At 47.4% G+C, this 27,968-nt stretch overlaps 2 protein-coding genes across 6 annotated transcripts; one reads left to right on the forward strand and one right to left on the reverse strand.

The window, feature by feature from the left end:
- Positions 1-1,657: 1,657 nt before the first annotated feature.
- Positions 1,658-27,961, reverse strand: CENPO (centromere protein O). Of its 5 annotated transcripts, none has more exons than XM_024198207.3 (8): positions 27,221-27,961; positions 22,597-22,652; positions 11,942-12,102; positions 9,835-10,004; positions 9,279-9,408; positions 8,021-8,280; positions 6,338-6,509; positions 1,658-3,115 (listed from the first exon to the last, which is right to left on the reverse strand). In XM_024198207.3, exons 3-8 carry the CDS (start codon positions 11,970-11,972, stop codon positions 2,991-2,993), a joined length of 888 nt encoding a protein of 295 aa, XP_024053975.2. In that variant the 5' UTR covers positions 11,973-12,102; positions 22,597-22,652; positions 27,221-27,961; the 3' UTR covers positions 1,658-2,990. The 5 variants fall into 5 exon arrangements, with proteins under 5 accessions (XP_024053975.2, XP_024053972.2, XP_029768342.1 ...); XM_024198204.3 differs by having other exon boundaries at positions 1,658-3,118; positions 27,221-27,959; XM_029912482.1 differs by lacking the exon at positions 27,221-27,961 and having other exon boundaries at positions 1,658-3,118; positions 22,597-23,545.
- On the forward strand, positions 13,332-21,307 carry PTRHD1 (peptidyl-tRNA hydrolase domain containing 1). The gene is made up of 2 exons (XM_026656335.1): positions 13,332-13,671; positions 20,899-21,307. Exons 1-2 carry the CDS (start codon positions 13,417-13,419, stop codon positions 21,067-21,069), a joined length of 426 nt encoding a protein of 141 aa, XP_026512120.1. The 5' UTR covers positions 13,332-13,416; the 3' UTR covers positions 21,070-21,307.
- Positions 27,962-27,968: the final 7 nt, after the last annotated feature.

The raw sequence follows: 27,968 nt of genomic DNA on the forward strand, positions 1-27,968 counted from the left end.
TTGCTCTTCTCTGAGGGCTGTCTGAGATCCTGAAAGATCAGGCTGTCTGCACTTTCCTTTAAGTGACATCCCTAGCTTCCCTCTAATAGGCCAAAGAGCCCTGTAGATTAATTTGACTGCTGGTTTTCCTGCCTCTGTTGCTACCTCAAGAACGGTGCTGACTGAGTCACAGAAAAATGCAAATGCAAGACAATAAATGGTTTGTTGTTTCTGTAGAATTACTCCCACCTCATGTATGGCTGCTCCTGGACTCCTCGGCCCATAGTACCTTTCATTACTTATACCATGAATATAAACACCAAGGAGAGAGCAAAATTATGTAGTGTCTCACAAAGAAACAGGAAGGAATTAAGGCTATGGGGGCAAACTTGTTACCATTAACTTGTGGAAGGGTCTGTGTGAAGTGGGTGAAGCTTTGTTTGAGTCATTTACAATTAGACAAAACAGAAATCAGGCTCCAGGGAACATTCAAACTGGCTGAGGATGTTTGAGCAGTAGACTAGAGGATCTCATATGCAGTTCTAATACTGACAGTTTCTGAAAACTAATTTCTCTGAAACAGAAGGTCAGTAAGTTCCTTTTCTGATGACTCTTGCCACAGGCAATATAACATTAGTAATTATCTGTGATCATTGTTAATCAACCAGGCTTCAGCAGGAACCCAGTCCCTCTATTCTCTGTAATTAATACATTACACATTCCAGTTTAATAATGGTTACTTCCAAGCTAGAGAAGGTTTTTGCGAAGTTAAAACTAAAAATCCTTTGGAAATAATGTTCATTTGTAGTATCTGTACAGGATCAGTGTAATTTGTGCCCAGAGACAAGGGGCTGCAGAGGGTCACAGGTGTAGATTTGAGGGCACCTCTTTCCTATAACATGTGGTTAGGTGGACAGGCCATTTCATTCTCACAAGAGGAAGAGAAAGATCCCCCCCAACCTTTCTCTCGCCACAGATATGCTCCTGCATGATCTGCAGAAATAAAATGGTATTTGCTTGTGTCAAAGCCACACACACAATCTGCACACCTGGTCAGCGGCAGAGGCCGCTGTAGCAGCAGAGGGAGCAGTAGTGGCACAGCAACAGGCAAAGAAAGAAACTGCCTTTCACCATTCTAAAGGGATGGAGGATGCCAGCTGTCACGAACAAAGACATTTTCAGACAGGGATCTAGTTAGAGGCTGTACATTATGCAACAGCAACCTGCAGGAATTTTCTGCAACAATCTGCTCAGTTCTTTCATAAATCTTCATGAGCATCCCCCCAAAAAATTAACTCTGAACATCAGGGGCATAGTCTTCCACTCAGAAATGATGCAGGTGTAATAAAATAAATCTCAGCCAATGTGCCATAGAACTTCAGGTTGCAATTTCAAGCGATGGACAGGTTACATTTGGCCTCCTAAACTATTTTCAAGAGTTATAAGCAACTAGAACAAACCAAAATAACTAAAGCATTTCCCTGCAGCATTTGCAACTCAAACACTGCAGCACTGGGCTGGGGTTTTTCGCCTTCCTCTGCAGCGTGGGGCACAGGTCACTTGCTGGAGGATTCTCTGCACCTTCAAGTCTTTAAACCACAAGTTGAGGACTTCAATAGCTCAGACATAGGTCAGGGTTTGTTACAGGAGTGGGTGGGTGAGATTCTGTGGCCTGCGTTGTGCAGGAGGTCAGACTAGATGATCATAATGGTCCCTTCTGACCTTAAAGTCTATGATTCTATGGTACATGAGAAGTGGGAAGAAAAATTGCCTAGTCAAATATCCCTCATCAGACTTGAGAGAAATAATTGCCAACCGCCATAGTGAAAAGTAAATTAGATTTTTAAGATTATTGCAGTTTTAATCATGAGGCATATTTAGTAACAAGTGAAAAAGTGAAAGTGCCATTAATAATGAATTTGAAAAGGGAAGCCAAAAGTCTCATCTAAACCAGGACACAAAGAAAGGAGCTCAATATGGGAATGCAGGGAAAAGTCAGGTTTTCACAGCTATTGTCAGTTTTAATTTTTTTCTGAAGGTTTTTTTTATTATTAATTATTAATGCATTGGTGATTTAATTACAGTTATATTAACACCAACGTGTGCACGCTTGATTTAAATGTAGTTGATGTTGGAAATAACCAAATGTTATTACAGGATGGTGGTTCAGTATCCCCCTTGGAGGATCTTCAAGCTTCTCTACACAGTGGTTTAGTCCACACCAGAGGGGTGTAAATTCTAGTGCACACTAAAGTTTACTGTAGTGCGTACCAATGCACGGTGTAGTCAGGGCCATAGTCCACCTCACAGAGGGTAAGTGCTTGTCACAGAATCCACTACCACAGTTGGCATTAACTGCTAACATAAGCCTGACCTATGCAGCAGGAACATTGCACCTGTACAGAGCCCTACGGAAGTCAGGGAGGCTGTCCTGCATGAATCCAGTTGCAGAATTGGAGACTTCGTTGATAATCTCAGCATGAGGCCTAGAACTAAACATGCCATTTGCAAAGCAACCTAGAGGAAGCTTACACCTACTCTACACCATCTGATACCAGCTGGAGGGATACAGGGAAGATTGCAGGCCCCGGGGCCGCTTCCCTAACAGCCCTAGTGAAAGCTAAGTTTTGTTAGACTTTTGTAAAGTTTACCTGACAACTCTGAAAGTCTTTCTGGTTTCCCATTCCAGTGGAGAGGGATTTCCTGTGTCCGTCTGCTGTAGTATTATGGAGCCATGGTAGCAACTATGTTAGTCTGTCAGCAACCCTTTAGCAACATGCCAGAGGAGAGGAGCTCTAGAAGGATATGCGGAGACCAGGCATCTAAAGGTCGCTCAAGAAGACAGTGTTCTCAGTACTATGAACTGGTTTAGCTATTCCTCAGGCATTTTCCTGAAACTCTGCTGCAGTCCAGTCTAAAAAGCATTTACACAGCAGCAACCTCCCAGGGAGCTTTGCAGCGATCAGAAGGCACAGTAAGTGCATTTGATCTGGGGACAGGGCGTCGTCTGCTTACGCTGTTTGATCCAGACTTTCTGCTGCTCTTTTGAAGGAATTGAAGGCTTTGTGCAGAGCTGTGTGGCGGAACAAGTTTGAATGAGCTGCTGTCTTCTCCACCAGAGAGTCAGAAACATCCCCTGCTTCAGAGAGAAACCAGCAAATCAGTGTAGCTGAAAGGAACTTAGCATTACCCCTAACATAAAACTCCTTGCTTCTGATTTCTCTCCTCCCCACCTCTGCACACGTTGGGAGTCCCATCTGGTTTCATCTGTTACCCTCCCTTCCCCCTCTGTTCCCCCTTCCTTACTCTCTCCACTCCCTGTCTCCCCTGACAAGCAGCTGCTCTGAGTGGGTGTCTCTCCCAGCACTGGAGAGGAAATGGCTCCAGGCCCACTTTTTCCTGGCATTGAGACAGCCTGGGTAGGGTTGCCACCTTTCTAATTGCTGGTAACTGGACACCTGAGGCCCCGCCCCTGCTCCACCTCTTTCCCCCCCAAGGACCCGCCCCTGCTCCGCCTCTTTCCCCCCCAAGGACCCGCCCGTCACATGCTCCTCTCCCCATTGCTGGCAGGAGCCTGCCTGCAGGTAGAAAGCAGCCCCAGCTGAGCAGGATCTTTAATGACACGATACCTCCCCATGCCCCACGGTAACTGGACTTTGGTTCGGGTGCCATTTAGGTTGCCAGGTCCCCTTTTCGACCGGACTTTCCAGTCGGAAACCGGGCACCTGGCAACCCTAAATGGCACCCAGACACAGAAGCCAAAAATTGGACCGTCCGGGTAAAACCTAGATGGGTGGCAACCCTAGTGACGGCACAGGGTTTGCAAACGTGAGGGAAGTGCCGGGGGAGCAGCTTATCTTTTGGACACCGGTGCCCAGAACTGTAGTATCTGAACTTGTTGAGCAAAGGCTACACGCAGGGGTAGGCAACCTATGGCACGCATGCCAAAGGCGGCACACGAGCTGATTTTCAGTGGCACTCACACTGCCCGGGTCCTGGCCACCGGTCCGGGGGCTCTGCATTTTAATTTAATGTTAAATGAAGCTTCTTAAACATTTTAAAAGCCTTATTTACTTTACATACAACAATAGTTTAGTTATATATTATAGACTTAGAGAAAGAGACCTTCTAAAAACGTTAAAATGTATTACTGACACGCAAAACCTTAAATTAGAGTGACTAAATGAAGACTCGGCACATCACTTCTGAAAGGTTGCCGACCCCTGGGCTACAGCTTCATCTGCAGAGGGCTGAATGTGGGGGGAGAAGGGAAGAAACAGCTCCAGGAGCATCAGACTCCTGCTTCCCCTCTACCACTTACAGCACCAGAGGGAGACTGACGGTGGTGTTCCACCTGCAGAGCTGGGCCTCAGTTCCACACCAGCTCTGCTGTTTGGCCAATGGGGCCTCCAGACAACCAGCAATTGGCTAAGATTAGCTCGAGTTGCTCCTCTCCCCAGAGCGCTATCTAGCCCGTCATTGGACCAGGTGCAGAGCAAAAGAGTCCGAGCCCCCCATTCAGCCGGCCCAGCTGCAGGGTCCTTCTGCAAGATAATTGCCAGGGTAATATTAAAGCGGCACAAAGCTTGCCCCACTAACCCTCACTGCACCCACAGGAGGTAAGTGTTGCTGCAAAGCACAGATAGGGAGCAGGGGCCACAAACTGGCTGCTTTTTAACCATGAAGGCCTTTGGCTATTCCTCGTACGTAAACCTGCAGTACAGGGACATTCTGCTTTCTGTGGATTCTTTTCCAGAATCAGAGTCAACAGGCTGCCAGACAGTGCAAACCACGTAACTGCTTTGGATCAAGAGGAACTCCTTGATTTCTTAGACCAACCCCTATCATTTATGGCAGCCCATCACAAACCGATGGGGAGACTGTACTATGACACACACTATCATTTGACTATAAAACGTTTATATCATTGCAAATTTGGATAAGAGATGGTCCCTGCCTCAAAGGCTTTACAATATCAGGAGAGGGTGGCCTGATGTCCGGCATTATCTCATGATTCCCCTGCACTCACCTGTCAGTCTGTTTTATCTATCTGTTTTCTCTGTCGTATATTTGGACTGTAAGCTCTTTGGGGGCAGGGACTGTCTCGGTGCTGTGCCTGTACAGCCCCTAGCACAACAGGGTCCTGGTCCAAGATTGATCCATCGATCGAACGTACCTACCTACCTACGTACCTACAAACAATCTATCGTATGGAGGAGGAAGGACAGATTTCCTGAAGAAGTGGGGGAGGACAGGCAGACCATTCCCAGGCACAAAGCTTTCTGTCACTATAGTTCATATTATCCCTTTATGTTTCAGGTGAAAGCCATAACCACACTGCCTGTCTCTCCTTGTGCCACCACCTGCTTTCTAGTAAACTGTACAGGCCAGTGCCTTCAAACCACACAGTATCAAATCTTATTCACAATGAAAGCTCTTCCTCCTTCCTCATCCAGAGAGAGACGTTTCCCAATCCCAAGGCTTTCATAAAAGTGTGGAGAGAAATCATGGGATAATCTTTGCTCCAATGGATTATAAATGGGATACTTGAGCAAGTTGTAACTCTGGCGGAGAGTGCGCACACTTCTGAATTCATTATGAGCCCCTCTATCCTCCAAACTTTCCTGTTTCAGGGGACTGAGTTGTAACATGACAGGGGCCTCAACTGTTAGAATACAGGTTGATCTGGCCTGCGTGCTTGGCACAGAGCTTTATATATTCCTGTGGGAACCAGAGCAACATGTGGCAGATTCTCCGTCATGGGCAATTCATAAATCAAGACTGGATGTTTTTCTAAAAACCATCTGCTTTAGTTCAAGCAGGAATTAATTCAGGGAAGTTCTCTGGCCTGTGTTACACAGGAGATCAGACTACATGACCAAAACGGTCCCTTCTGGCCTTATAATCTAGGACTATTAGCATTTTTCTGCTATTTGAATTTATTCAAGGTAACAAATTAACATGCATCTTGCTGAGATTTGTATGTCCACTCCTGCACATTCTCTCATTCCAGTCCTGGTTCCCCATACACCTCAGACCCAGCAACGCCCCGAACGATCCAGAACCATCTTACAACCTGGCTAAGACGGGAGCCGTAGCAAGTCTGTAAAATGTTTATAGCTTGAGGCCACCACCTCTTCGGAGCAAAGCTCCAGCTACATAGGAATCACGTGGCCTGCTTTTCCACAGGGCTCAAGAAATAAAATAAGCTGCTCATTTCTCTCGTCCTGAAGTTCAAATAGTGAACAATAATAATATGACCCCAAATAGACTATGAAAGCCCCAGTGCAGATTGTTTTGCTCTGATCTTGCTCCCATACAAATGCTCTCTGACTGGACACAGATGTTCTTATTTTACCTTGACATGTAATAGTGGCCTCAGTTGGAAGACTACGGGTGAGATCGCCATAAACCAGCTTTGCTCTGAATGGAAAGGTCTTGCTTTCTGTTTCCACATCATAATTAAAGAACAATAGATTATACAACGAGTTTCTCTGCAAGGTTCCTTCGAGAAAGGCTGAATAATGGTCCTGTAGGGATGAAGACAAACAGAAGCTCTAAATTATGAGAGGGACTCATTGAGAGAGTGGGGCTGGGATTTCTCCCATTTTGCTAAATCTTAAACACACTTAGGTCTGACAGATTTAAGGTTGGAAACGTCTTGTACATACCTCAAACAAAAACCTTGCAGTAAAAACATCAGAGGTGGCACACATTTTTATTTCAAGTCACGAAACCTGAAGTTTAGACTACACAAAACATCTTAAATCTACCGCACCCTGTATCCTGACGCATGGAACATCATCCCCATAACAGATGAAGATCGTGGCATTTGTATTCAGGAGACAGAGTGAACATGGCGGACTGTGATTATAACTGACTGGTTAATAGCAGAGGGCATTTGCTGATAAAAAGATATGAAGATGTTACAATACTGAGTATAGAGGGCAGGTGGGAGGAGGAGAGGAAAATGTCTGTTCTGTGTACAAAAGGTAAGAGGGAAAATATTAGAGAATCGGGACAGTTTGGAGAAGGGGCTATGGAGAGATTAGTGCCCACCATGTAATGGGTGGATGCTTAGCTGGCAGAATACGAGACAGTACGCCGGGGATACATGGCTTGTACTGGAAATCTAGAAAAGGTACAAGTTTGAGTCTCTCAGGGATATAGATGGACTGTATGTTGGATATGGGGTGGAACAGAGTAAAAGTTGTTTGTGGAATCTTGACTCCAAGTTTCCTGACTTGCACATGTTTATTTTTCTAAAGCCAATGAGTTTTGGTTTTTAAAAGGGGTGTATTTCCAAACTGAACTCCATGTTAATGAAGTTTTTTGCTTAGAGAATTACCTTATTCTAAAAACAAATGTATATATTTTAGTGACTCATGCTAACATATTTAAGACATATTTCCATCGGTCTTCAAGTGAGTTCATATTTCATGCTATAATTAGCAATGCAACACCTAAAACTGGAACCTTGAGTGCTCCTCTGTAAGACCTACGGCTTAACAGCTTCCTATGCAGATACTGACACAAACAATTCTCTGCGCAATTTTCATTGCATAAAAATACCATGCAAGCTCTGATGCCCACAGGCTTTTAGGATATTTACAGCCTAACACAGTTTCTAAGATTTAAACAAAAGAGATTATTGTGTGTGTTTAACTCCCCACCACCACCATGCATACCTGGAATGCAAAACTTGCTTAACATATGTCTTCAAAGAGCTTAAATGTTAACTTATTAACCCTCTTAACTCCCTGTCACGTCCTGCATTTTACTGATGTGGAAACCTAAGTAGGTCATTAAAGCGTTCTACTTAAGCGCATACCCAATGACTCTGTCACAACTGGAATTAGAACTCACAGATCCCTGGTTCTCAAGCCACACAATCTTGTGTCCTTCCTACCTCATATTTACTGTAACTTCACCCACTCCCCCAAATATATATGGCTAGAGAACCCTCCCATATCATTTATCTCCCTTTTGGTACATACAAGGATCAAGAATAGATTAATGTGGTTGTTGGGGCCATCGGTACCTGTAACTGATCTGCCTGGTATTTCCTTCCAGCATAAGCATTCAGGTGATCAGACAACATAGTCAGGAAGCATCTGATGTCGGACTGCAAGTACTTCTTGGCTATTTGCTCCAAGGGGATGAAGATGGGGACAGAGTGGTGACGAATCTGGACTGGTTGCTGTATGAGGAGGTCCAGGTAGTAGGAGTCCAGGTAGGTGCCTTCATAAGCAGTGCTGATGCAGAAACAGACTCCTTGTTTGGTCAATTTCCCACTAATCCCTTGGGTACAAAAAGGGGTCTTTATTCAGCACCATTCTAGAACACTATTGTAAGAAAGCTTTGCTAAGGGGGCATGGACAGCTAACTGTGTTGTTCTACATATGGAACACACGACATACATTTAGTCATTAGACAGGGCTCCTAAGAGGATTAAAGATTTGGAAGAATTAAGAGGCATGAACCCTGGCATCATTTTTTATAACCTTCCCCTCAATCTTCTAGTGGGTTCAGGATTTTGTGACCAGTACTCTAGGTTCCCAACTACTTCCACTAAGTTTCTGTGCTGGGTCTTGGTATGTTTCTGCTCACCTTCCACACAGGTGCATGCACTCTAGCCTGCTATGGAGCTTGGACTACTCCAAACCAGTCTTACCATCACGAGAAGCCCAAACTCAATGTTGACTTAAAGAACGCACAATTGAGTAGAGGAAGGCAGCATGCTCTGCCTGGCATAGCCAAGGTCCAAGACTCATTAAACTGATACACGCAGTCGTCCAAAAAGGTTGGGAAACGCTCCCCTAATCAGCTCATCTGCATCGTGGCAAGATTGGTTTAATTACACTTCAATTAGAGAAACTGGAAATTGTGGTGAAAGTGATGCACATGAAAAGTAATTTGAACAGGCTCAGAGACATTAGAAACAGTACCCTGCCCTTAGGGAAGGCTCAGCCAATGAGAATTTGTTCTGAACACAGTGTGTTAACCCAGTATCCTGGACAACTCTAGTGGTGGATGGAGAATCCGAGGAAACAGACAAAGGGAATCAACCCTAGATGAATTAATCTCTTTCAAACTCCATTATTTTTCCTAGCACCTCAACCCTCTTAATGACTTATTTAAGAGCACAATAGAAGCACTTTGACTAGAAAACCATCAGCTAGATATCAAGTTCATCTTTCAAAATGAGAACCCTATAAAACCAGTGGCTGGGATCAAGGACCCCTACCAGCCCCACACACAGGCACTAGTCAGAGCCTGCACAGCTCTCAGGGCTTTACCCGTCAGACGAAAGGCTTGCAGCATGGCCTTGACATTTTCCACTTTCCATTTTAGAAGCGCTTGCCCTCCGGTCTCCGCTGCTTGGACGGGCTCCACATTACTGCCGGTGGCTCCTTCCTGCCTGATGAGCTATAAAAGACAAGACATGAAAGAAAAGCAGCTCAGAAGTCACTGAAACAGCAAGTATTCGCTGGACGAAGGGTGGCCCAGGCTGCTGCTGGGGAGTTGCTCTGCTCAGAGCAGGGCAAGACAGATTGCTTGGAATACGGTTTTGTGACAGGAGAAGAAAAAAGTTCTAGGATAGGGGCACAACAGTTTATTTATAAGTAGCGGGGCATGGCAGTGCTGCACCTCCTCTGTGAACAGGACTTCAGTCTTGAGTTTTCTCAAGCCAGCACCATGAAGTTATTTAAAAAAAAAAAAAATGTGACAGGAAAGGACAGCAGCTAGTTGTATTAGAGAAATAATATAAATACGTCAATCACACAGTCTGGAAGGACAGAAGCCGGTCTGGGACCTTCTGCCACTTGTATGTGACAAGCACCTAATTCTTACCCCAACTTGCTGCAGATTCACTTTGGCCTGGAGCTCATCTCTTTGGAGTCTCAGCTCCTGGATTCTGGCTCTCAGCCTGACCAAATTCTCCTGCTGCCGTTGAGTTTCTTCTTGCTTCAGTGCTAGTTTCCGTGCATGAGCTTCTAGCTTTTCCAGATGGGATAGGACCCCTCCAGGAAAGGAACAAACAGATAAATCCAGTCTGCAATTATTTATTTCTATTTAGCCTGGGCAAGATTTAAAAATCTATAGAGGTCAGTTATTTCAGCTGACACACCACAAAAAATGGTGGCACCAGCCCTGGGGATATGCAGGGAGTCCTCTGTAGCCCCGCTGTCTAAACCCAGCTCCTTCACTCCCATGACAGCATGGCCTCAGGTCTGGTGACACCCAATCCCTGCAGGGACAAGGTGCAGTGAAGGCTGTGGTCCAAGCCCAGCGGAGCAGAGATCCCTGGCCAGGACTGCGATGAAGAGGTAAAGCCCCCAGCTGTTGGGGGAGACCACCCCACTGCTGAATGGTTCCAACCCCGGACAGAAGCCATTCAGCAACAGAATGGCCTCCCTCATGGCTGGGGGCTCGTCCTCCTCCTTGTAGTCCTGGCCGGGGGCCACTGTTCCACTGGGCCAGGACTGCAGCCTTCTTTGCGCCACAGTGTCTTGGACCCCTCAGCAGCCCCCCATCAGTGCTACCCTAGCCCTACTCCCCCACCTTAATTTCCAGCAAATGTTTAAAAAACAAAAGTGATACTAATTGATGATAAAAATCTTAAAAATAAAAATCTATATTAACTGTCAAAATTGGGGCAGGGGTTGGATTCTGCCAAGCCTATTTATATTATAGTAGCACCCAGACCATGCTAGGCACTGTACTGATACACGAAGAGAGACCCTAATCACTACATACTTACATAGGTTAGGGGAAAGAGAAATAACCTACAGTTAAGGGGCTTTTTGCTCTCTCTCTCTCGAGAGAGAATCATATATCTATATATATATCTATGATTGAGTCCTAATTGTCCCTTGATGTAGCCATTGCTAGCTGGGTAATTTCTTGAGGCAATGTAGGCTAGTGCAGTGGTTTTCAAACTTTTTTTCTGGCGACTCAGTTCAAGAAAACTGTTGATGCCCGCGACCCAATGGAACTGGGGATGAGGGGTTTGAGGGTGTGGGAGGGGCTCAGGGCTGGGGCAGAGGGTTGAGGTGCGGGAGTGAGGGCTGCAGAGTGGGGCCAGGAATGAGGGGCTCTGGGCTGGGGGTGCAGGCTCTGGGCTGGGGCCAGGGATGAGGGGCTTGGGTTGCAGGAGGGGGCTCAGGGCTGGGATGCAGGAGGGGGTCAAGGCTCTGGATGCAGGCTCTGGGGTGGGGCCAGGGATGAGGAGTTTGGGGTACAGGAAGGGGCTCAGGGCTGGGACAGGGGATTGGGGCCCGGGGTTACCTTGGCCAGCTCCCAGTCAGCAGTGCAGCAGGAGTGCTAAGGCAGACTTCCTGCCTTTCCTGGCACCGCGGCCGTGCTGCGCCCCGGAAGTGGCTAGCAGCATGTCTGGCTCCTAGGTGGAGGTGCACGCAAGTGGCTCCATACAGCTCTCACCCGCCGGATCTGCTGCTGGCTGCTTCTGGGGCGCAGCGCGGTGTCAGAACAGGTAGGAACTAGCCTGCCTTAGCCGGGCAGCACCGCCAATGGCCCAGTCGGCAGTGCTGACCAGAGCTGCCACGACTCAGTACTGGGTTGCGACCCACAACTTGAAAACCACTGGGCTAGTGGATAGTGCACTGAACTGGACCTCAGGAAACACAGGCTCCCAGATCTACTGGGTGACTTTGGGCAAGTCACTTTCACACCTGTCTCAGCTCTCCTACCTGTAAAATACGAATAATGATCTTTACCTCCTTTGCAAAGTACTTGGAGATCTCCAGATGAAGAGTGCTACACAAGAGCTAGATTTTATTATTATGGCAGAAATGGATCTCAAGGAGTGATTTTGAATGAGGAGAGTATCACTTTCACCAAGCTGGAGAGCACTTTACACTTAAGACCCATAGTTTCTGCAGGTCATCGCTCCACATTAAAGGTGAAGGCATCTGCGGTCTGTTCTCTAGCAACTTACCATCTCTCAGGTAAGCGGTCGCCTCTTCCATTGTCACCTCTAGTTCTTAGGCAATGGCAAGAGTGCTTGGTGTGGAATGAAGGATCTTCGTGGTAGGTACTTGCCCCATGGAATTACGCCACCAAGGCACTAGGGGTTTTGCCACCGCAAGCTTATTTGTGCTGAAAAGAAGATCACTCTTTTACACTCTAGGGTTATCTACTGAAAGAATTAGACAATACAATGATTCCAGCCCATGAAAATCCCTGCACCTGGGCTTTTCTGTGGCTGGGACCAAGGATGCCTCTCCCAGGGCATTGGGTATGGGTGCGGACTGTAAGGCACTAGCAGGAGCACAGAGACCATGTCTCCAAGTTGATTTCTGAAGGTGCACATGGTATAAAACAATGTTAATCTATTTTCATGAGGTGTCCCATTGACTCTTCCTGCTGCTCAGACAAGGAAGGGTTAGGGGGAGGCATATGCAGAGAAGCCACTTTCACAAACACCTGGTGCAGGAAAATGCCTCAGAGCAGCCTTCACTGGAGTGATCTTGTTAAAGCAAGTGGGCGTTGGACCCTGGCGAAGATGAGGACACAGGACTCCTGGGTTCTGATCTCTGCCCTGGGGGACCCTGGTTCTATTCCTTGTTCAGGGAGGGGCTCTGGTGTTGGGGCGGGGGAACAGGACTCCTGGGTTGTGGTGACTGGTGGGCGGGGGTCAGGACTCCTGGGTTCTGGTATTGGGGGGCGGGGGTCAGCACTCCTGGGAGGAGGGGCTCTGGTGTTGGTGGGCGGGGCTAGGACTCCTGGGTCCTGGCGGGTGGGCGGGGCTGGGACTCCTGGGTTCTGGCGGGGGAGGGGGGGCAGGACTCCTGGGTTCTGGCGGGGGAGGGCGCGCTCTGGTGTTGGTGGGCGGGGCTGGGACTCCTGGGTTCTGGCGGGGGGTGAGGGAGGGGGGAAGGGGCTCTGGTGGCCGGACTCCCGGTGGGCGGCGGGGACTGAGCCCGGGCCGGACCCCGCTCTGGGGACGGGGACACTGGCGCTGACCCTCCTACAGCGGCTTCAGGACTCACCCGCGAGCACCATGGAAACCAGCTACGGGTCCCGCGCTCAAACCTCCCGCGCACCGACTCTAGGGGAAATACGTCACGAGACGTCCTTTATTATCTTTCCCAGCATACCCCGCGGCACGCTTGTCCGAGAATGAGGCGGAGACGCCCAGCCCAGGGTTTATTTCCGGCATGCCCGCGGTCTCGTTCCCCGGTTACCGTACGACAAGATGGCGGCGCCCGCGTTGCTGTCTCAACATAGCGTACGTGTTGAGTGAGTTCGTACTGAAAGATGGCGGTGAGCAAACCCTTTTCCCGGCATGCTCCGCGTAACCGTCATCCCGATTCCGTACGATAAGATGGCGGCGCCTGACTTATTTTCCCAGCATGCCGTGCGCGATGATTCCGTGCGGCAAGGTGGCCGTGACTGTGACCCTTTCCCGGCATGCTCCGCGCCTCTCCTTCCCGGACGTGTCCGTACACTAAGATGGCCTCGCCCGGCAGTAGCTCAGCGCGAGCGCTGGTGCAGTACGTGGTGCTGCGGGGGGACCTGCAGCGGGAGCCGCTCTCGTGGCCGCTGGGGGCCCTGGTGGCTCAGGCCTGCCACGCGGCCCTGGCGGTGGTGCATGCGTACTACGGGCAGGCGGACACCGGGGCCTACCTGGCTGAGGGGGGCAGCATGAGGACCGTGGTGCTGGAGGTGAGCGGGGCCGGCGGTGGGGTCCATGGGACACGATATGGCCCGCGGGCGTTGGGGCCGGGCGGAAGCGGGTGGCCGGGGCCCCTGGGCAGAGCAGGGTGCCAGCAGTGCCCCTAGTGGGGAGAAGGAGAAGTGGGGGTAAGGGGCCCATGGTGGGGAGTGGGGCTGAGGCCCAGGCCTATGGGGAGAGGGGTCCCAAGAGGGCCTTGGTGGGGACCCAGCAGCATGAGGCCCACACGCGTGGGAGACGTCGGAGGGCAGGTTTGTGCAGAGCTGGGCGCTCTGGGTATAACGCAGGGGAAGGGAACAGCCCCTGGGGTGCCTGGCTTCATCTAGCGCCAAGCAGTAGGTCAGTGCTGCATTTCTCATTCCTCTACGTGAGGGCAAAGCCTGGGACGGGGCGAGGGCTGCTCCCCTTGTGTGTGTTCCGGGCCCTAAAGCCATGTCCTGTCAGAAGGAAGAGGTGCCAGCCTTGAATGTCTGTGAAGTGAACCAGGAAAATGTCCTGCGGAGCATCCTGGCATGGATGCAGGTGCCTGCATAGGTCCATGGCTCTGCAAAGCATCAGGCTTTACTTCCAGCACTGTCAAAGCACAGGACATTTGGCAGCCCCTGCTTTAGGAACGGCAGATAGGGCTGCAGAAAAGTAGGCCAAGCAGAGCAAAGCCAGAGCATCTGGTCACCCTGCAGGTTCTATTTTGATCCAAATGCTCAGTTGCTCATGGAGACAAAGGTTCCAGCAGATGATGCTCCAGAATTCAAATGACTTGTGGAGTCTACAAGTCCCATCTGTCAATTAGATTAAAGAAACTCCATTGGCATAAAGAAAGAAGTAATTGTCAGGACAGTTAAATCTGATACAGGCAAGTATCTGTCCAGTGGGGCATTGCAGTACTGGAATTTCTATACCATCTGCCGGGTATTGTTTACTTCTAAACTGTGAGATGAGGGAGTGGCAGATTGTGACACCTTAGAAAGCTGTGTCTATCTGACACTTCAGCATACAATGCTTTCCCTCGGTCTGAACATTCAGAACACAAGTAACAGCATGTGTAACAATCCCCACCACAAGTCCTTAGCACGTTGTTTGAGTTATTGAAATAGTTTTGTTGCTCAGTAATAGTTGAAGGCTGCTGTTTATGTAGACTAGCGGAGGGGAGGGATAGCTCAGTGGTTTGAGCATTGGCCTGCTAACCCTGGGGTTGTGAGTTCAATCCTTGAGGGGGCCACTTAGGGATCTGGGGCAAAATCAGTACTTGGTCCTGCTAGTGAAGGCAGGGGGCTGGACTCAATGACCTTTCAGGATTCCTTCCAGCTCTGTGAGATAGGATATCTCCATATATTGAAAGGGACACTACACGCACTTCTCAAGCAACTTGCACGTGAGTGGCCTTGCAGTGTAGATAGAATGTGGCATTGTGGAACTCATAGATTCTAGGACTGGAAGGGACCTCGAGAGGTCATCGAGTCCAGTCCCCTGCCCTCATGGCAGGACCAAATACTATCTAGACCATCCCTGATAGACATTTATCTAACCTACTCTTAAATATCTCCAGAGATGGAGATTCCACAACCTCCCTAGGCAATTTATTCCAGTGTTTAACCACCCTGACAGTTAGGAACTTTTTCCTAATGTCCAACCTAAACCTCCCTTGCTGCAGTTTAAGCCCATTGCTTCTTGTTCTATCCTTAGAGGCTAAGGTGAACAAGTTTTCTCCCTCCTCCTTATGACACCCTTTTAGATACCTGAAAACTGTTATGTCCCCTCTCAGTCTTCTCTTTTCCAAACTAAACAAACCCATTTTTTTCCGCCTTCCTTCATAGGTCATGTTCTCAAGACCTTTAATCATTCTTGTTGCTCTTCTCTGGACCCTTTCCAATTTCTCCACATCTTTCTTGAAATGCGGTGCCCAGAACTGGACACAGTACTCCAGTTGAGGCCTAACCAGCGCAGAGTAGAGCGGAAGAATGACTTCTCGTGTCTTGCTCACAACACACCTGTTAATCCCATCTCAAATCCAAGTAGTCCTACTAAACCTCCCTCCCGGCTCTTGGCCTATTCATATGTATGAGCATAACATGAATACTTCAGGGGGAAATTACCTAGTCTTTAGCAATCTTTGTCTCTACCAAAGGCAGTGTGGTCGGTGGCTATAGCATGGGACTGAAAGTCAGAAAATCTGGGATCTGTTCTGCCAGCTACACCACACACTTCCTGTGTGACCTTTCTCTGCTTCATTTCCTCATCTGTAAAATGGGGATAATGATGAAAAGTGCTGTATGATGGCAAGGTTTTATTGTTTACCTTGTAGTAGAAGTAGAATATCTGTCTATGCTATTCTTGGTATTAGCTAGTGGTATCCGTCCCTCATTCCATATAAACTAGCCTCATACCGAAGAAAAGCATAGTTGTGAGGCTGAGTCACAACTATTAAAAACTATCCTTCCCTGTTGTTCCTACAGTCTGTTGTAATAAGTCCTCATCTCTTCCCCCTAACATGTCTATTTCAGCAGCTGCATTTGCTGCCAGAACTGAGGCTTGGTTAGCCTATTGGCAGTGAAAGATCAGTAGGTGGCAATAGTTCTTTTCAAAACCAACTTGTTGCAGCTTTGAGACCCTTATTTGGGAACTGTCTGCATAGGGAGTTGCTTTTGTTCTGCAGTTGTGTCTGTATTCTGGTATAGCCCAACTGAAGTAATGCATGGGAGAAGTTCATTGTTCAATCTGCAGGTGTGTGTGTTTCATCTCTAAAACTGCTCCTGTTGGTACTTGTCTGGCTTCAAGTCTTGGTTTTCATACTCACTGCTGAAAGGGCACGCTGATATTTTGTTAGCCTTGAGTTATGAGATGGTCTGATGTCACAGTAAGACTTTTTCAATGTTCTAGAGAAAATGCCAGCCCAGCACTGTGCAGCCAACCTAAAATGAAAAACCAGCCCTTGAGAGCTATCCTACAATGATATGGTACCATCTACTACTTTGCAAGCAGTCAGGAAAATGAAACCTAGCCCCAAAGAACGTCCACTCTAAACTAGATGGATAATGCAAGGAAGAGGCTACAAATCAGGGAGAGGGCAGGGAGGGAAACCAGGAGATATACTGTAAAGGAAGCAGCAGCAAGGTTTGGCAAGAGCCTGGATGTGTGGAGAGAGGTACTGAGGATGCAAATCTGGGTGACCAAGAGGAGGTTTGAGTACTCAACTGTGTGAGAGTGAGATGGGAGAAAGAGGGCTGAGAGGGAAGAATGGCAGCTCAGGTTTGATAGAATACTGACATCTGGGGGGTGATGTTGCGGAGGCAGGGGCGAGGGTAAGGGAGGAATTTCCCATGAAACAGATTTGTATTCCGCATCCAAGGGGTTATCACACATGGATGTGAGTGGTGTTAAACTGCTCCCTTGCAGTGCCCTCCCCGGTAACATCTGACCTCAAGGCCATAAGTTCCTTTTACAGAAAGGCAAATGCAGATGGAAAAACTGCTCACAAGCTTGAAAATGCCAGAGGTCATTTAGAGGGAAGAGAATTGAAGGACTCCATGCCCCATCTGTTGGGTTGACTTGTCACTTCCATGAAAAAAGTAGCTCAGCGTGGTGCTGTGTGGTGGCAGCCTCCTACGCTAACCATCTGATGTGTGGTGTGAGCACCCAGGAAGGAATCTGCTTCTCTACCCGTCGCGTGCAGGAGCTGAACGTCCCTCTACATGGACAGAATGCTTTGCTTCTAGTTCAGCAGACTGAAGAAGGTGGTGGGAAGAAAAGTAGCAACCTTTATATACACCCTTGAACAATGTGATACGCAAAGCACCTGAGATGTTTAGTGAGCAGCTATGCAAGGGAGTTGTGGTGGCCCACAGCGTGTGGCGCTTGTAGGGCCTGGGTGCCCATTTCTGCTCATCGCTCCCCATTTCTGAATATGTTGGGCACTTGAATAATCATCTCCATTTACACCTCTACCTCAATATAACGCTGTCCTCGGGAGCCAAAAAATCTTACTGTGTTATAGGTGAAACCGCGTTATAGCGAACTTGCTTTGATCCACCGGAGTGCGCAGCGCCACCCCCCCGGAGCATTGCTTTACCGCGTTATAGCCGAATTCATGTTATATTGGGTCGCATTATATCAGGGTAGAGGTGTATGTTGTGCTAATAGTGGTATCTAGGTGCCCATCCAAAACATGTTGATTGGATTAGTTAGAGTAGTTATCAGTGGTTCAGAGTCATGCGGGAAGGGCATATAGACTGGGGTCCCGCAGGGATCAGTTCTGGGTCTGGTTCTGTTCAATATCTTCATCAATGATTTAGATAATGGCATACAGTTTGAGGATGATACCAAACTGAGAGGGGTTGCAATTGCTTTGGAGGATGGGATTAAAATTCAAAATGATCTGGACAAACTGGAGAAATGGTCTGAAGTAAATAGGATGAAATTCAATAAGGACAAATGCAAAGTACTCCACTTAGGAAGCAACAATCAGTTGCACATGTACAAAATGGGAAATAACTGTCTAGGAAGGAGTACTGCAGAAAGAAAGCAAACATCATTCTGGATATATTAGCAGGAGTGTTGTAAGCAAGACACGAGAAATACAGTAACTCCTCACTTAATGTTGTAGTTATGTTCCTGAAAAATGCAACTTTAAGTGAAACAATGTTAAACGAATCAAATTTTCCCGTAAGATTTAATGTAAATGCGGGGGGTTAGGTTCCAAGGAGATTTTTTTGGGGGCAGACAAAAGGCATTATACTGTACAGTACTGTACTGTGGTGGGGTGCCCCTGGCTTACCCCTGGGGCTCAGGGTGGGGTGCGGGGTCTGGGAGGGAGTTAGGGTGTGGGAGGGCGCTCAGGGTGGGGGTGCGGGAGGAGGCTCAGGGCTGGGGCAGGCAGGAGGTGCAGAACACTTACCTGGGGCAGCTCCTGTTTGGTGCAGGGGATGTGCAGGTGGCTCTGCACAGTGCGGCACCGCCCCCATGGCTGCAATTCTGGGAGCTGTGCCCCCCCCCTCCCCCCGGCACGGCCACCTGGAACACAGGGGCTTTAGGGGCTGCAGGGCCCTGGCCTGCGGCTCTAAAGCCCCTTTCGGAATATGGCCCTGTGAGCACGGGCCGGAGGACTCAGGAGGAGGAGGGGCAGCCAGCGGCCGGAGAGAAGCGGCGCTTTCCCCTTCAAAGCTGGCCGGAGAGAAGCACCGCTTCCCCTTCAAAGCTGGCCGGAGAGAAGCACCACTTTGAAGGGGAAAGTGCCGCTTCTCTCCGGCCGCTGGCTGCATGGCTGCCCCTCCTCCTCCTGAGTCCTCCGGCCCGTGCTCGCAGGGCCGTATTCCGAAAGGGGCTTTAGAGCCGCAGCCCAGGGCCCTGCAGCCCCTAAAGCCCCTGCGTTCTGGGTGGCCCTGCCTGCAGGGGGGTGGGGGAGGAAGCTTCCCCGCTCCCTCCCTCCCTCCCTCCCAGAAAGTCCTAAGTGCCACCAAACAGCTGTTTGGCCATGGGGGAAGCGCTGGGAGGGAGGGAGGAAGGGAAGGGGAGGAGGCAGAGAAGAGGAACTTGTGCAAAAAGTCAGCCAAACGATGTTATAAGGGAGCATTGCACAACTTTAAACGAGTATGTTCCCTAATGGAGCAGCGACGTAACTTTGAAACAATGTTAAGCGGAAGGACATTAAGTGAGGAGTTACTGTAATTCTTCTGCTCTCTTCTGCGCTGACTAGGTCTCAACTTGAGTATTGTGTCCAATTCTGGGCACCACATTTCAGGAAGGATGTGGACAAATTGGAGACAGTCCAGAGAAGAGCAACAAAAATGATTAAAGGTCTAGAAAGCACGACCTATTAGGGAAGATTGGAAAAATTGGGTTTGTTTAGTCTGGAAAAGAAAAGACAGAGGGGACATAAGTTTTCAAGTACGTAAAAGGTTGTTACAAGGATGAGGAAGAAAAATTGCTTTTCTTAACCTCTGAGGATCGGACAAGAAGCATTGGGTTTAGGTTGGACATTAGGAAAAACTTCCTGTCAGGGTGGTGAAGCACTGGAATAAATTGCCTAGGGAGGTTGTGAAATCTCCATCATTGGAGATTTTTAAGAGCAGGTTAGACCAACACCGGTCAGGAATGGTCTAGATAATTAGTCCTGCCAGAAGTGTAGGGGACTGGACTAGATGACCTCTCGGTCTTTTCCAGTTCTATGATTGTCTAATAAATCCTCCATCAGAGTCCATGCCCACCAGTCCCCTGGAAGAGAGCTCCTAATCCCACTCCAGATGCAATCAAAATTCACCTCCATTTAAGCATCTGATCCCATTTAAAGCCCATACTTAGGGCTTGTCTATGCTACTAAAATTTTTTTTTAATAGCTAGATGGGCAGTGCCCCCTAGTGTAGATGCAGTGTAAGCTGACAGGAGGAGGTTTTTCTGCTAAACCACGGCTCTGAACAGTATGAGCTATACCATCAGAAGCACTCTTCTGTTGGCTCAGTTGCATATACATCAGGGGATTTGCTGGCCTAGCTATGTCAGCTGGGGTGCATGATTATTTTGTAGTATAGATTAAACCTTAGATTCTGAGCTTTTTAGGACACAGACTGAGAGATCTGCAAAGTGCTGTGCACTCCCCAGCATGTTATATTACTAATCACCTGTGCCCTGTGGTGACACTTTTCCCAGTAATTGTCCATAGCTGCTCCTTGAATCACAGGAAAGCAGATTCTGCCAATCACTCCTGGTATTTTTTGGTGGTAGGATTTCTCTCCCATAGGCAGAATTGCAGACTTGAGTTACCCTCAAGAATTGGACTTATTTTGGACAAATATATAAAATGGAGGCCTTGCCTCCATTAAGGAACGCTAGGTACTCATGGCAGGGTTACTACTATGTCCTGGCTAACTTTGTGTGAGTCCCTTTGAAGTTTCACTGGCAGAGTTATTCTTTTTCTCTTCCTAAAAAGCTATGAAGTATTCTGCCCCAGCAACGATTGCTACATTCCATCCCAGAACTGGCTGCATTTCAGTTGCATGCGGGTGCTAATTCTCTCTAGATTTTGCACATGCAGTTGAAGTGCTTTGAGATCCTTCTGATACTGTGTAACTAGAAAGTGGTGTTAGAATTGTCTGCGTGTGTGGGGAGGAGCAGTATGGAGGTGGAAGTTCTGATCAGTTGGCACAAGGGCTGCCTTTACTGCTGGCTTCCCATGGCAATCTCACATTGAGCTCACAGTGAATTTTTCACCCCTCCTTGTTCTCTAGGCCCTGGATGTGGGTGCCTTGATGACGCTAGCTGAGACTCTGAAGCAACACAACATCGATCACAAAGTGTGGCTAGAGCAGCCAGAGAACATAGCTACTTGCATCGCACTCAGACCCTACCCCAAGGAGGAAGTGCACCAACATCTGAAGAAGTTCAAATTGCTCAAATGACCTTTACCCTGCCTTCCCGTTATAGACCCCTCACCTTCATAGTGTCGTACAGACTTAACCAGAACATGTAGCTTTCCTGGGTGTGTCTGGCTGTAAAAATGATAGATATATATGGAGACAATAAAGCTGCATGTTTCCTAAAAGCATCATTTTAAGATGCATCTGCTGAAAAACCATATAACGCTTTTACTGCATGTTGCTGTTAAAGCCAATGATCCTCAATGGAGATGATGAAACACTCATGTCTTTCACTTCCATGGAAAGGGATTTTGGTGGAATGTATGTATGCAGCTTATTCCAGAATAAATATTCATGTATCAGCCTTGAGCCATCAAAATTGCAGTGAGCAAAGATGGAAAAGATGTAATGGGACACTTAGTCTGTGTCCCAGCCAGAGTGGGCTTTTTCCCTACAACAAATTTACTAGGTTGTGTCAATTCTCATTTTTAGATGTCTCCAGAAATCCACTGCATCCAGGGGGAAATTATTCCTTAGACCAACAGGTCTTGCTTTCTAGGGCAGAAGTTTTCTCGGACATTCAGCCTAAATTTCACCGCATTACTGCTATCTCTGGTGCTGAATTCTTCTCCTGCCATGGCCCATAGAGAATAGGTAGTAGCGAGATGTCCTTTAGTTTCTTTCAGTCCTGCTGGAACTGTTTTAGTTCCGTCTTCCCTTAAGTCAGCTCCTCCAGGCCTCTCATCCTCCTTGTTGCTTCTCTCTGAGCTCTCTCCAGTTTGTAGGGATCCAGGGTCTTCCAAATAATGAGGCACTCATGTGCAGTCAGCCCTCTAACAGCTGGGGTGATGCCTCTGCATAGGCAGCGCAAAATCATAGCTACAGTATCGCATAACAGGCCTGCAGTTACACACAGGTTTGCAATCTGTGGTACTCTATTGTGCTGTAGGTCTCAACACTACCGCTGCCTTGCTTTCTCCCTTCCATTGCCTCCCTGTGAAGCAGAAGAATTGTCCACAGCTGTTTGATAGTTACCCAGAGTTTGTTTGGGGGGGGTAGCTCTCTACTGGCAGTATTATGTAACTTGCCACAACCTACAATTTGGGCCCTGAGATAAGATCCAGCTGCCTGTATGGCACTGCCTGCTGTTCACTTACTTCCCCATAATATAGCTGCCAATGGAGGGGGGTGAGGACAGCACTACTTACAAGGATTTGAAATGAGCAAATGCTAAGAAAGGGGGCGTCGCAGAATGAAATCAAGAAAGGGGAAAATGTAGGTTGAATACAAGGAAAAGCTTCTGGAGCTTTGAAGCCCCGATGACTTAATCTCTATCTAGTGCATGCTGGAAGGAACATTCCTGCATCAGTCACAAGGGGGTGGAGGGGATGAGCTAACTGATCTCTTCCATCTCTGATTTCTGTATGAGGGATCATAACTGTCAAATAGCTGCCCTGTGTGACACTGTCAGCTCTGCTGCTGCTCAGCCTTGGTCGCTTTTCTTAACCTCTTGCTACGTACAGGGAGCACTCAACAATCAGGCTTCTCCCCCAGATTCACCCCTTTTACCTTTGTTTTAGCTGCTGCAGCTCTGCATCCAGCGGAAGCCCTGATGTTGTTTTCCCCTAAGCAAAAGAGAAGGGAAAGCTTAAAAATCTGTTCTTGTAACATAAGGAATGAGTAAATACAAGTGGTGAGAGGAGGGAAGGAGAGCTGTTACTGACGCTACAGCTTTGCCCTCTGAGACAACTATTCAAAGCTCCCAGTGTTAAGCGCGAATGCGTTTTGCATTAGGCCTCATTTCTGGCAATTTCTTATGCCACATGGTTGCAGGGTCTAATGGGGAGTTTTAAATAAACCTAAGTGTCTTGGTTCAAGCCATGTGACCCTCAAGGGGTTAATATGATAGGGATAGAAATGGTTAGTGATGCTCTTCAAAGAGGGGGTTAGCGAAGGTATTTTTTTGGATAGGATTTCCCCATGTGTTGTTACAAAGCCAGCCACACTGGGCTACTGGCCCAGAGCTAGAATGGGAAACAGACGGATCTAAAAGCACTGTCCAAGCTACAAAAAGTAAGATGCTAGCACTGCTGGCGAGAGAGAGCCCCACTCCCTCAATCCCTCTCCATATGTGACCCCATGCAGCCTAGTTCTTGATAGAAAAGGCTTGACTTTGTTTTCATAAACCAGGTTAGTTCTTTATGCAGGTAAGTCTCATTTGCTCCCGTGTGGCTGTGAATTGGCAGTTCTTATTTCAATGGAACTGGGTTGAAAATAAACATGGTTTTCTTCACCAGTCTCATGTTTGCTCTGGCTTTAGCTTACTGGGTTTGCATCCTGAGCTCTGGTACTAAGAGACCCCTTGATCTGGGTTGAGGGGTTATAGATCCCAAACATCCAAGTACAGCTGCTTCTGCAGCCACTCGTGAAAGCCAGAGCAGACGTGCCCCAAGGAATCACCATTTCAAACCTCCTCCCATCCTCTTTCCATCAGAGCAACTTTCCTCTGGGATTCATAGCCATGCAGTTGCCAGGCCAGTGGGAGGAGATGTATCCCATGCAGCACTCACTCTCTCTTAGCTGCAAACCAAGCATGTCGTTGGCTACGTGATGGCCTTGAGTTCTGCCCCATGGTGCAGGAACCAAACCAGTACCTGCAGGCTACTTCAGGTTTTAGTACTGACAAGATTTCTGCTGCCCCTGATCACGAGCGAGTGGAAGAGGTGCTTGTGGGTGGTGCCTTTGGCTTTTCAAATACCACTCAAGGCCTGGGAACAAAGCATGGTTGTAGCTAGCCCTCTGAAAGGGGCGTGCACCTGTGGCCTGATCAGTAATCCTCCACCTCACCACAGCCACATAAGCAAAATCTCTCTCAGTAAAGAAAATGCCGTTGGCTGCCAGGTGAGGCACCAGCTTTAACAAGAGCTCTACTGATACATTACTAAGGTAGAGAATCATGTGAGTCAGTGTAAGTTACGTTGCGCCACAAAAGTCAAGCTGCGCTATATCATGGCTACCTCCATATAAATAAGGTTAAACAGGGTGAGGAAAAACCACTGCAGTATTCTACACAACTGGGCCAAACTCTGCAACTCATGCAGTGAGCTATTCATGGAGGACTCGATTGGGCTTTTTCATAAGGGGCCATCACCTTGTGGGCTGAACAGCAAATAAAGTTCATTTAAATGATCACAGTAGTGGCAGTTCCACTGGGGGACCCTTCCCTGAAAGGGATGCCAGGGTCTAACAATTATTTTCCCTCGGGGAGTGACTTTCAGCCAAGGACGACCTCCAAGCATGGGGCAGCCATTAAAGAATTGAGTCACCATGCTCTTGTGAGGTAATATCCCCATTGTAAATGAGGGGCAGAGAGAGGGAGTGAATTACCCTAGGACACCCAGCAAGTCAGTAGAGAATTTGGGGGTAGAAGCCAAGTGTCCTGAGCCTCATCAATCTCCCTTCCTACAATAGGGCAAAATACTATTCCAATTGACTAGTGGTGCAGAGCAAGGCCATATTTATTTTCATCTGGGATTGGAGCAGGCCTGTCCCTCCCCCAGAGACTAACAGGGAGCCTCATGAGAGAAGGGCTTAGCCGAGTTTTACTTGCCTGGGATGGATGGCATTTTCACTCTCATTTCTCCTTTATGTTCTATAGGTTTCTTATTTAATTCAGTTCAGCGGCCCTTGTAAGGAATGGAGTAAGCAGACTGCAATAGAAAGCCAATTTTTAAATGACTTTATTTACAATAAACAGTATAATTAAACATTGAATAAAGCTGATACTGTAACAGCAGAAAGCAATAGTAAAGCAGCTGAAGAAATATGCCTCATTTTAAATACAGGAAAAATATTCAAAACAAGTCTCACTTAAAAATGGCATTTATTTTAAGACAAAAGTGCTCTTTAAATGCCTCATTGCACATTAGAGCTGTTAAATGCAAGATTGATCAATTTCCCATCTTTTATCTCCATTTACCCTAAGCAGGGGAAACCTAATGAGGAGATTTTTCACGGTGTAATGTGAATTCAACTTTAAGTAGGATCAGTGAAGATAAAACAGTTTTCTAGCCAAACCAAAATACAAATCCGTGCCTTAGGGTTATTTGGGGACAATTTTTAAGAATGGCAAACTTGCTTTCCTCTATGGGAAGTTTTAAAAAAAAGCAATTAACAAACATGAAGCACTTTTTAAAAGAAAATAATTAGGATCTCCAGTGACTGATTCTCTTCTCATCCCCGTAAATTGGGAGTAACTCTGTTGGCATCGCTAGTCACGCCAACCTAAAACGGGCAGGAAGTCAGGATTCATATTCTCTGACTTATTGTCATGATTCCCCCCCCTTTTTTTTTAATAGGGAGGAAATAATAGCTTCACTAACGTTTAGTCTAATCGGGCAGCAGAGACAGCAATTGGGTACTGAGAACAACACTCCCAGCTTCAAAACTAGTAGTTAGTTCCTCCCTAGATGGAAAGCTGTGACTGTAATGTAACCTAAAGCTACCCATGTTTCAGGGACCCGAGTTACAGGCCATAGCAGCATGTAGGACCCCCAGTGCTGCTACTGAAGCTATTTAATAGGCACTGCCCCTGCTTTCATCCAGGCATTTCTAAAGCATTGTTGCTGTTTGATCACGGTGCACGTGAAAGCTTCTGAGATGTCTGAGGATGGTTTGGAAGTGCTGCACAAGAACAGAACCAGGGCCATCGGCTCATCTTATGCCATGGCAGCTGGGGACGGGTGGACGGCATCCCACTGAGGTCAGGCAAGGTAATGTTCTTGATGCCCTCCTCACTGAGTCAATACCAAACCCACGCGTGGAACTAAAGGCACCATTGCTCAGACAAGATGTACAACCACTGTCCCGACCACGCCGATCTTTTAATACAGTGGCACGATTGGTTGCAGAGATCAGGAGCTGTCTTCCCCAAACTACACAGTTAACATTGTCCAGCCCCAACCCTGAGAGCAATCATGGAAGTGCCTCAGTGTAGACAGGATTCTAGTGTGATTACCCTCGTCACACCCTGTCTGCATTATGGTTTCCCTCTGCAGGGGCTGCACAAGGGATGAACTATAGCTATGGAGCTTGCTAGTAGAGATAAGGCCTCAGACTCCAGTACCAATCAGTTGGTTCCCCCTAAGATTGCAGGCATAGGTTTTCCTTGGAGCATGAGCATTCAAATCATTATTTCCCCTTGATTAAGATCATTATTACTCAACACGTTTGTGAGGCTTGCTTCAGCTCTGAAGTGCTTTACAAACATTAAGTAAAGGCTGAAGCTGTGACATACTTCTCTACCTGGGTTGGTGGCAAGTCTAGGGAGTTGTGGGGTTTTACAAGGGTCCATTTCCAGGCAGCCCCAGCTACTTTGAAAGGTGTGATCTAAGAGGAAAACATAGGTTTGAGCACTTTCTCTGAAAGGTGTTTTTGGGGGGGGGGGAGGAGAGGGAGGTTGTTTTTAAACTCTTTAAAAAGGTTATTTATCCGCTTGCTTTTTACCCTAAACCCCTAAACATCAGGAATGTCAAACCTCCTCCTTTTGTTCTTCCTTGGAGGATTCAGATCTCTGGATTAGGAGCTCTCTGAGCTCTTAATTAAAGGAGGGGGGGGAAGGGAGAGAGAGAGAGAGTGAGTGAGAGATGAATTTTAAGAAAAGAGCTTTTCTTCCAATGGTTTGTTATGATGAGTTAAACAGTCTCATTTGAAATAATTTCCCCTCTTAATCACGTTACATCTGCATAGTTTCTTACATCATCTCCTAAATTCTCCAGTCTTCCGTAGAGTTGCTCAGGAGAAACAGGGCAGACAAGACCTGAATTTATAATGTAAACAATGAGCAGCCAAATAAATATAAAAGGAATCCAAACCAGCAATCTTTCAGGCCTTCCCTTTACATCATAAAGAAGGGGCAAAACCCCACTGTTTTCGGTCCTTTTTCAGGGCCTCCTTTAAAATCACAATGGGAACCAAGGGCACATTCAAACTTTACCGTCAACTTCTTAATCAGTCCCACAGCATTTTCTAGTCATGGTCCAAACCACTCCACCGTATCCCCCTCTTCGTACAGCGTTTGGGGCCACGCTAGTAGAATACGATGGTACTTTTTATTTGATAAGAATAGAGGGAAACCAGCAGAGGAGATAGGCTCATAAGTGACCAGAAAGCAAAATGAATTTCTTTTACTTACATCTCTAGAATTGGTTCCTCTATTTACTCCACTATGTTCTCACACTTCCATCACTTCCAAACAAGTTAAAAAAAAAATCCAACACGCACCTAGTTTAAACTATTCCCTGAACTAAAAAAAAATCCCGTGCAGGCAGCAGAGAGGTAAATGACGTCTTCTGAGGAACAAACAGCCAGCATCCAGGTGGGCTCTGCTGCAAAACAGCTGCCTCTCACCCTATATTTGCTCGGGTATAGGGGGCTGTCTGCACAAATCCAATTAGAGGATCAGGGCTCCTGCTCACAAATCTTAATCTGTTGTTGTGGCGTGAAGGGGTAAGAAGCTGTATTGGCTCGAGGGAGGGGATTGTTTCCTGGTGTTACTGCTGGATCTGTCGGTGGGATTCAATACCAATTCATGAGCATGTGTTGCGATGACTGAATACTTGAATGGTTTCTGTAGAATAGCACCTACTTAGCTGAAATCCAAGTGTATTCTTAGCGTCTTTACATCCCAGAGCTTGGCCAAACAGTTTCTGGGACCCATCCCAAGGATCTGTTGGTCTTTTGCATTTATACACTTCCTCTGGGCAGCAGTCTTCATACTCACGTCTCACATGCTAGAGATCCCAAGATGCATTGCTAGCTGCCAACTATGTCTGGAGACATTTTGGTGTTAGCACCACATAGTATCGTGCACATGCAAATGCCAAACAAAATGAAACATGTTTTTTAAAGATGGCTGATTGGCCAGGAAAAGAGACTGCTCT

Source organism: Terrapene carolina, unplaced genomic scaffold (assembly GCF_002925995.2).
Source record: "Terrapene carolina triunguis isolate 2854851 unplaced genomic scaffold, T_m_triunguis-2.0 Scaffold228, whole genome shotgun sequence".
Lineage (NCBI taxonomy): Eukaryota > Metazoa > Chordata > Testudines > Emydidae > Terrapene > Terrapene triunguis.

Coding starts and splice junctions, on each gene's coding strand:
- CENPO (XM_024198204.3), bottom strand. CDS start 11,972: ATGGAAGAGGCGACCGCTTACCTGAGAGATG. Junction 9,409..9,834: donor TGAATCTGCAGCAAGTTGGG/GTAAGAATTAGG, acceptor TGTCTTTTATAG/CTCATCAGGCAGGAAGGAGC. Junction 8,281..9,278: donor GCAAGCCTTTCGTCTGACGG/GTAAAGCCCTGA, acceptor TTTGTACCCAAG/GGATTAGTGGGAAATTGACC.
- PTRHD1 (XM_026656335.1), top strand. CDS start 13,417: ATGCTCCGCGCCTCTCCTTCCCGGACGTGTCCGTACACTAAGATGGCC. Junction 13,672..20,898: donor TGAGGACCGTGGTGCTGGAG/GTGAGCGGGGCC, acceptor CTTGTTCTCTAG/GCCCTGGATGTGGGTGCCTT.